The sequence below is a fragment of the Carassius carassius genome, chromosome 17, assembly GCF_963082965.1.
Source record: "Carassius carassius chromosome 17, fCarCar2.1, whole genome shotgun sequence".
NCBI classification, from domain to species: Eukaryota; Metazoa; Chordata; class Actinopteri; order Cypriniformes; family Cyprinidae; genus Carassius; species Carassius carassius.
Window position 1 is genome coordinate 25482817 of NC_081771.1, and position 9184 is coordinate 25492000.

General features: G+C 36.5%; 1 protein-coding gene across 2 annotated transcripts; it reads right to left on the bottom strand.

Annotated features, from left to right (window-relative positions):
* Positions 1-99: 99 nt before the first annotated feature.
* dnpep (aspartyl aminopeptidase) lies at positions 100-8311 on the bottom strand. 2 transcript variants are annotated; one of them, XM_059571406.1, is made up of 15 exons: positions 8232-8311; positions 7936-8026; positions 7478-7566; positions 5322-5435; positions 5005-5130; positions 4782-4906; positions 4578-4662; positions 3400-3507; positions 2944-3021; positions 2748-2828; positions 2490-2650; positions 1578-1617; positions 1385-1486; positions 706-873; positions 100-406 (listed from the first exon to the last, which is right to left on the bottom strand). In XM_059571406.1, the coding sequence occupies exons 1-15, from the start codon at positions 8235-8237 to the stop codon at positions 356-358; spliced, it is 1425 nt and encodes a 474-aa protein (XP_059427389.1). In that variant the 5' UTR covers positions 8238-8311; the 3' UTR covers positions 100-355. The 2 variants fall into 2 exon arrangements, with proteins under 2 accessions (XP_059427389.1, XP_059427388.1); XM_059571405.1 differs by having other exon boundaries at positions 8147-8263.
* Between the last annotated feature and the right edge of the window lie 873 nt (positions 8312-9184).

Sequence of the window (9184 nt, forward strand, 5' to 3'; positions counted from 1 at the left end):
GCCATTATTGGTCTGGGGATTGGACTTCATGCTTACAAATTCAAGACACGTGACATGCTCAGAAAATAGCATTAATGGAAGACATGAAGACAAGGCATCAAAGGTTTTATTGGTTTTATTAACAACTTCACAAAGTTGAGTGTATGGCAACACTTCAAGAGCTACAGTATATGAGTGCACAAATTCTCCATGTTTCTCCAACTGATAAATGAATGGACATTTGTAGACAAATAGACAGGTGGCAATGATGGATATGATAACAAAATGAATGAGAGTGGAAAAAGTGATATTGATTTCTCTAGTAATGACGTCCATGAATCCCATCTGTGTGGTTCTGGAGAATCCCTCTCAAAGTCTAGTCCACATCTACTGTGCTTCTTACAAAGGGGAAGTGCTCAAAGAAGCCCTGCATATTACAACACAATCAGAACAACCTGAAACAGACTTGGTAAACATTCATAAGAAAATTGTTAAAGGAACAGTTCATCCAAACATTCAACCTCATGTTGTTTCCTTCTTCCATGATACAGAAAAGTTGAAGTTGAAAAACTCTACCGGTCATGCCTTTCTACACAATTATAATGAATTGAGTATGAGGCTTTAAAATCATTATTATGCGTGTATATTTTTAATATATTATTAAAATCCTTTACCTGTTTCTGGTCAAAAATGACAGGCCTTTTTCAAAATTGTTTGTAAATTTACCTTAAAGAGGGTGGTGGTCTGGAGAACTCCAGATGTGCAGCACATTTCACGAATGGAGTGCATTGCAAGTTGTGGTGCCCCGAGATCAAGAACTGCCATTCCTAAACGAGCTGCTAAAATCGGCCCAATTGTTGTTCCACATGGACTGTCATTCCTAACCATCACATCCTGTGTTTAAAACATTTCTTTTTTTAAAAAGGAGATTTCACTTGACAAGACACACCTCGTGCTGTATCTAATATCAATGTCCATTCCACACAGAGAGAAGAGAGCTCATTTCTATCAGTATTAATGGTTTATTCAAAGAGGGGATATAGTGTCCTGGTGACCAAGGCAAGATTTTCAACATCATGCTGATGCACTCTTCTGTTTTTAAATCCCACACGGTCTTGGGAGCAGCCTGTTGCTAGGAGCAGTGGTCATGCATTTAGATGGTATGTAGACAGATCACATTCTCTTGACATACACAAACATCAACAAACACACTAAATCCCTACCAACAAAAACAAACCACCCAATATCCTTATGTTAGATTTCACTTCTTCACTTCAGTTATACTCATTTTAACTTAGTTTACGAGGATCACTTTAACCCATTTATATGGCAGACGATTCTTGGGAAGGACAGATGGTGAAGCAGGATGTAATTAAATATAAGTGAGGAAAAATGTTCTGCTTACCTGCAGAGGTACGCTCACTATTCCAGCAATCTCTCGTAATATGGCAGCAGTTACACCATTGGTGGCATAGCGCTGGTTACTGTTAAACTTAATGACTGGACCCTGATCCAGGACACACAACGTGAGAGATTTAGCTGATTAGGCTGTGCCAAGGTCTTCATGAATAGGAGGCATTAGTGTGTGTGTTTGTTACCTTATGAAAAGCAGGCCTGTGGTTTTCCTCATGTTTCTCCCTGTAAAAATAATGATACATCATCATACTGCACAAAACTACGCATACACATACTTGTATTTGTGGTTTATGAGGCGCAATGACTTTTATACTGTATAAACAGTTTTTTCGATTCCTCCTACCCCTCACAGAAAACTACTGCCAATTTAAAATTAAAAAAAAAACACAGTTTAGTATGTTTTTAATCCATTTGCTTTATGGTCCATGGTCTTCATAAAATATTATTACATTGTAATACCCATGTCATTATGCACATTTATGTCCTCATAATCCATATATTCAAGAACAGATGGCAACTTGCAGCAGAAAAAAAGAAAATTTCCTGGTAAGTGATTTAAATAATTTGTTTGCACATATACATACAACATTATATTATATTACATATTCACATTACATATATAGACATACATATATGTTAAAAGTTTGGTCTCTGAAATATTTTTTCTAAGTCTCATATGCTCACCATTAGGTCTCTTAGGCTGAATTTATATTTATAAGTCATTACTCTTAGTTTTGATCCATTCAATGCAAACCAGTTTTTTTTTTCTTAAAAAAAAAAAATCTCACTTGTGCCAAGCTTTTGAATAGTAGTGTATATAAATACAATTAAAAGAATATATATATATTAGAGAAATGCCCAAGACTTGAGATTTTATCAAATTTTATCATTTTCCAGAGACTGAAAATAATTCTTGACACTCCCAGGTCTTTCTCATGGATGGGAAATTTGTTAATTATTGAAACAATACAACAAAATCTGGTGTGACCATAGTGTTGATAGATTGTACCAGTGTAAAAAAAAAAAAAAAAAAAAAACTATCTAATTTAAGTGATACTGTAGAGACAAACAAGTTGCCATAGTGACAGACTGACTGGTAGTTAGGGTGTGCAGCATGTGCCATGTCAGCACTGATAATGTAGGATAGCGGCACTGCCTCCTGAAAGGCGGTCAGATTGTCAGGAGTCGAAGCTAGACGCTGCAAAATCATCTCAGTCAGGTTAGATTGAGCTCCCTGAGCACTCTCAGATCCCACCTATTTATAAATAAAAAAGCCAAATTATTTGGATGAGGAGACTGGAGAAAGATGGATTTAGAATCTATGTTTGCTCATAACTGCATTTTTGTCTCACCTCTTCGTGGTCATATAGAGTAACCATACGGATGTTTGGATCTTTTGCAAGTGAATCAGGTGTGCTGGAGTCCATGAGAGCCTGGGAGAGAGGACATAATTATGTATTAATTATTCATCATCACTCCTTAGATCATTTCTGAGTGGGTGCATGACTGAATATTTAATAAGATGTTGCTCTCTGTCTTCTGTCATACCGTGAGAGCACAGAAACAACTGTGCAGGTTGTCCAGACGAGGAGAGAAGATGAATTCTTCATAGACACCTCCTAGTGCCTGCAGAGCACAAAAACATGTCAAAACTCATGATAATCAGTTAAAAAGCCCTGGTGAGAACCCATAGCTGCCGCTCTGACAGTTATTTTATGTGTAAATCAAATGAAAATGAGAGTTATTAGAGCTCTTATTCTTGTTCCTTCGAGATTCTCTAAAGTAGTGTTTCATTCAGCCGGTAATCCAACTCTCACATTTGAGGCTTTTCTTTAGTCTGGTAAAAATAACAGAAATCCTCTTTGCTGAGCAAAAATGTACCCTGCATATTAATCCTCTTTATGTCAGCACAATTTTGTGCAAAACCTCAAAAAAATAGAAAGAGTAAAAAGCAAAACTGAAATCTTTTGGGCATTTGTCTAACATGAAGACAAAGCGACTTACGCCAGGCTGCGTGTCTGCCAGACAGAGATCAAAGTCACGTAAAGCATTTGGCTCAACCCCGAGCTGTCCACACAGCATCTGGACCAGAGGAGGGTGATGCTTCTCTGCCTGAACACAGCAATATAATTAGAGAAGGGATCATAAAATGTAACTTTTGTTAAGAAATGGTTACCTGGTAGCAACCATGTTTGAGCGTCCTCAAGCTCAAGGATTGTTCTCATGTGTGCTGATCAATGTTTATTTGTGAACAAAAGCCTCAAATAAATCTGCTTATCATATACAGCAATCTTATCTCTTTAGAAGACTTGGAGCAAACTGTTGGATTCATTTGGATTACTTTTATGATATCTTTATGAACTCGTTAAAGCTTGAAGGTTTAGATGGATCTTCATCTGTGTTTTTAAGATAAGCAAAAGTTGCATGGGTTTGGAACGACAAGTAATTATCCTTTTAATATTGGTGCATCCCTATTTTACAGTGTTATTCATTATGTTGCAGAATAAGGTCAACATCAGATCAATAACAGATGACGATCACGGTGTTAAAACAATGTTTTTTGGTGTCAGCCTAAAATTTCCTGATCAGTGCACCATCACTAATTAACATTTGGCTCCACAGAAAGTGCATACTACAACTTTAAAGGGATAGCCCACTCAAAAGTGGTCGTTTGTCGTTCCAAACCCACAAGACCCACAAGAAATTAAGATGATCCTGATCAAATTCAAGAGCTTTCTGATCCTGCATAGACAGCAACACAACTACTACGATCAAGACCAAAAATGGCATAATTTAAATAGTCTATATGAGATCAGTGGTTCAAACGTAATTTTATGAAGCTACAATGATTCTTGCAAAGAAAACTAAAATAATGACTTAATTCAATGATTTCTTCTTTTCTGGGTGTGGTTTGGTCTCCATACAGTTGAACCACTGATGTTACTATGTTTCTGGCCCTGAATGTGGTGGTTGCATTGCTGTCTATGCAGTGTCAGAAGGCTCTCAGGTTTCATCAAAAATATCTTAATTTTTGTTCCAAATTTGTGTTTCGAATGACATGAAGGTGAGTAATTACAGAATTTTCATTTTTGAGTGAACTAACCCTTTAATAAGGCTTGTGTGGGTTTGTACGCTTAAACCATTTAAAATAAATATAAAATAAACCATTTGTGTGATCTTACAATGCATGTTGCATTACAGGCATCTCCACAGGAGGCAGATCCTGTTTCCAGTTCCTCCTGTATGGCAGTGGCAAGCAAAGGCGCTCTACAACATACACACAAATGCAGATACATACGGATTAAATCAGCAGAATTCCAACATGATTATACACATCTGTCTTGTACCTCCAATCTGTCCTTTCCTATGTCTAAATACATGCTTACAGATGGTTTTCTTTGTTAGGTCCAAACGAGTCGTTAATGTCTCTCTGAAGGTGAATGGCCAGATGGGGGATCCTGAGGATGGGACGGGGAACATGAACCAGACGCTGCACCAGCTTGCCTTCGCTCTGAATGAAAACATACAAATAGACAAAACTGGTAAAAGTGAGTGTTACTCATATATAACTAAAGATATGTTTTACATTTCGGTATCTCAGAGGCTTACCTTAACCATTACACGACCTGCGATGGTCAGGTCACGATCAAACCAAGTGTTCCATATTCCCCCTCCATAACACTCCACTCCTACTTGCAAGAAGCCTAACTTTGTCTTCTTAGAACGTGGCTTCACCTGAGATCACACACACAAGAAATTAAGAATGATACCCGAATACATCCTCTACGAACGTTAATGTGGAATACAGTTATCTGAGTGCTATGATGTAGTTACTACACACAGCTACGGAACACTCAGAGAACTGATGATATATTTTATCTATATCAATGCCCTTTCACAGGGCATGTTGTGTCTGTTCATCTCACCCTCAGACATGGACTGTCCGTATGAGCCCCGATCATGGAAAAACCATTTCCAGGCTTGTAGAGACCGCCGACAGCAAAGGCAATAATGGTGGAGTAATTCCTAGTTACAAAATACTGGACAGAAAAAGATTAGTGACTACAGTGCAAAAATACTTGTTTCTCATTTTGCTACATATGGCCAAAAATATGTTATCATTATTATTATAATATGCACCTTTTAAAGTCATTTCTCCAACTGTACAGCTCCAGTTCATCAGTTAATGTTTTGTGAATTGAAAAACTGAGTGTTTGCGATAAACAAATCTATCATTACAAATGTCCTCAATCCGTAATATCTGAATAAGTAGAGAAATATGTAGAAAAAAAGCACTGTGAAATTAGTCCAAAACTGTTATAAATATGTTTGGATGTGAGAGGACAACAGGTGATTAACTTATGCACCTGAGGATGCGTTATTATGGATTATAGTAGTTTGTATAGAGGTGACAATTGAAAGTTAAAACTAAAGATTTTTTTTATTTTTATTTTTATATATATATATATATATATATATATATATATATATATATTAGGGGTGTAACGGTTCACAAAATTCATGGTTCGGTTCGATACAATACAATGGTGTCACGGTTCGGTACGTTTTAGATACAGCAAAAAGAAAAAATTGGCAGATAAATTTCCTTGATTTTACATTTTTTTTAAATTAAAACTAACAAAGTGTTTTTTACATTGAACAATGATGGAGCTATTCTTTACCCATCTTCTATGGTGTTTTCTTAGCAGCATACTGTATAAAACAAAAAAAGCTCCTTATAAAAAAAATGAAAATGTTATATTATTGTAGTAGTTATGAACAAATACAAAGATGTAACTTTTTATATGGAACTCTATAACTCTTTATATTGAGTGTGTTTTTACTCAATTGGTTCTCTAAATGGCTTATGTTTTTTGGAACAAAGCAGGAATTACGGTCTGTCTGAAATGGGCTCGTGAAGGAATATTGTAACGGGGCTCAATTACATTAAGCATGTTCTTAAAACCTACGTTTTCCACTACAGAGTAAGGCGCTCGCTCACTCAGTAGGCGCTGAAGGCTCGTTACAAAATGGCTTATGCGTTTAACAGACCAGAAATAGAAGATCCTCCAATAACCAACAGGTCTGGTGTTTGGGTGCACTTTGGATTCCCTGTAAGCTATAATGGTGATGATAGAATGAATGGTAAATAGTAAGGTCTCATATCCGCGGCTATAACGTAAATGTAGCCTACCAATCGCCGTGGTGATGTCTTTTGCCCTGTTTGAATCCGTTGGAAATGTCTGTCTAAATGCTGCGGGGATAATTTTTTTCTTGTATGTTTCTAATTTTTTCCGTCTTTACCCAGATACTGACACACTAAGGTGTAAATGAGTTGACATGTTTCAAGTATTCCCGCTGGTGTTTTTTTTTTTTTTTTTTTTGTATTCCCGCTGATGTACCCTAGATGCGACATATCCTTGTTTTTTTATCCACCACTCTCTTGCTATCACCATTATAGCTTACAGGGAATCCAAAGTGCACCCAAACACCAGATCTGTTGGTTATTGGAGGATCTTCTATTTCTGGTCTGTTAAATGCATTGGCCATTTTGCAACAAGCCTTCAGCGCGTACTGAGTGAGCGAGCGCCTGAATGAGTAGCCTAACATAAACATATAGGCTAAGTTGGTGTTTCTTTTCTTCTTCGGGGTGTCAGGGGCGTTGCCTGTTACGTCGTTTGGGTTATTGGGCTACCTTGTTGAACGCACATCATTATATTTCACAATTTTTTTTAATTTTCCAAATATAATTAATTAGTCCAACGAACCATTCGGTCCATAATGCGTACCGCGTACCGAACCGAAAGCCTCGTACCGAACGGTTCAATACGAATACGCGTATCGTTACACCCCTAATATATATATATATATATATATATATATATATATATATATATAGTTTTTTAGCTTTTCAATTCTCAGGATGCATTGGAGGCATGTGGATTATTGTGATGTTTTTATCCATTGCAGAAAGTGATGTAATGCTACCTTTCTCCAAATCTCCAAAATTTATCGACATGTTGGATTTTCAGCTAATTCTTATTTTGAAAATGAATGTGTTAAGATTAAAGTGCACACTTACCTTACTGGCAGGTTTAATGTCCCAATGCTCAGCCTCCTTGAGCTCAGTAAAACCAGCCTTCAGCAAGCGAGATTCACACTCCTCCACCACTGAGACAAACGAAATAGAAAAAGATACAGAAGAAGGTAGCGTTAAATATACAAAGAGTTAACTTACATACAATTAAACTCATGCACGTTCCAGTACAATGCTTACATCACAGTGACATTACAAAGCCTGTGATATAGGGAAAAAGTGAACATTTCAAAGTCTAGATCAAGATATGTTGTCCATATCTGGAGCTCATTCAGCCATTGAAGCACAATGTCCAAGAGCCATATCTAGTGAGACTGTAAAGCTAGTAAATCTTATTATCAACAAAGTGTAGCTCAAACTTTAAATAAAAAAAGTGGAATTTATGTATTACAATGCAATTTACATTGTCAATATACAGCATTTCAATCCCATGTCATTCTTACCATGGTAAGGTGAAACTCCCTTATTGACAAAAGTAAGAAATTCTTTGGCAGCAGCCTGCACAGCTTCTTTAGAGCTTTTCATGATGAAAGACTGTAAAACATACAAGAGTGCAGACAGAGAAAGAAGTCAGATTATTTCAGATAAGCTACCATATGAGTGACCGCGTGAAACCATCTGTATTCTTGTTTCGGATATATAATCGATACCTACATAACCAAACAACAACACTTGTAGAATACTAGAAATCCCCACACGAGGAAGACAAAACAGACCAGTAACCGTCAAGCTTTCCGACCTGCATATGAAGAAGTGGACTTTCATATACAGGCCAAGAATGCAGGAAGCTGTGGGGATTTGCTGTTGTTTGGTAGCGGAAGAAGGCCCTCTAGTGTTTGGAGGGGCAATAGCTTTTATATATGTGTGTGTGTGTGTGAAATTAATTAGTATTTCCTTCTTTTATTTTATATCTTCATGCAAGACATTTTGTGATGTTTTAAATAATTCAATAGTGTACAATGAATTTAAGCTTAAATCACAAGTTTTTTGCCTCAAATAAGTTCAGTAAACAAGTGTTTTCATGCAATCCTTGACATCTGAAGCAGAGCCCCATTTATGATCCCAGTTCAATTATTATTCAGTAGTTTTGCATTCAAGACTTTTATTTTTCCAACATAATTTAAACAGGTGCTGGTGTGAAAGTAGAAGCTGACAGAGCATCTTAGTCTGTCAAGACACTTTCTTTGAAAAGTTCATTAGAGAGTCAAGGTGATGTAGTAACTGTTGATCATGTCTTGGCTTCTTGTGGCTAGATGGTAAGATTGTTGAGCAGTGTTGCAGCACGTCTGCATGAAAAATAAACAGCAGTTTAAATAGATCTGGATTATAAAAAGACTTTCAAAACATTGTTAAACATATTTTTGTCTCATTTAGATTTAATTTTACCATTGTTTAACAATTTACCACACTCCCACCATGACTATATTCACTGTTGACAGAATTTTTTCATAAGAATTATTGCAGGTTAACACATTTTTTCACAAAATCAGCATCGTTATTAAGATCATAGCATCTTTCTATTGCAATAAGTTAGGAATGCTCAATGGCGGCTTTAAGCAGACTGTGAATTACTATTGTAAAGAGATTTTTACCAGCACTTCTTCATTCTCAGATCTAGTGTACAGTGGCTTTACAACAGACAACGTTTACATGATCAGTTACTCCTCCATTTTCTCTAATAAACTATGAAGA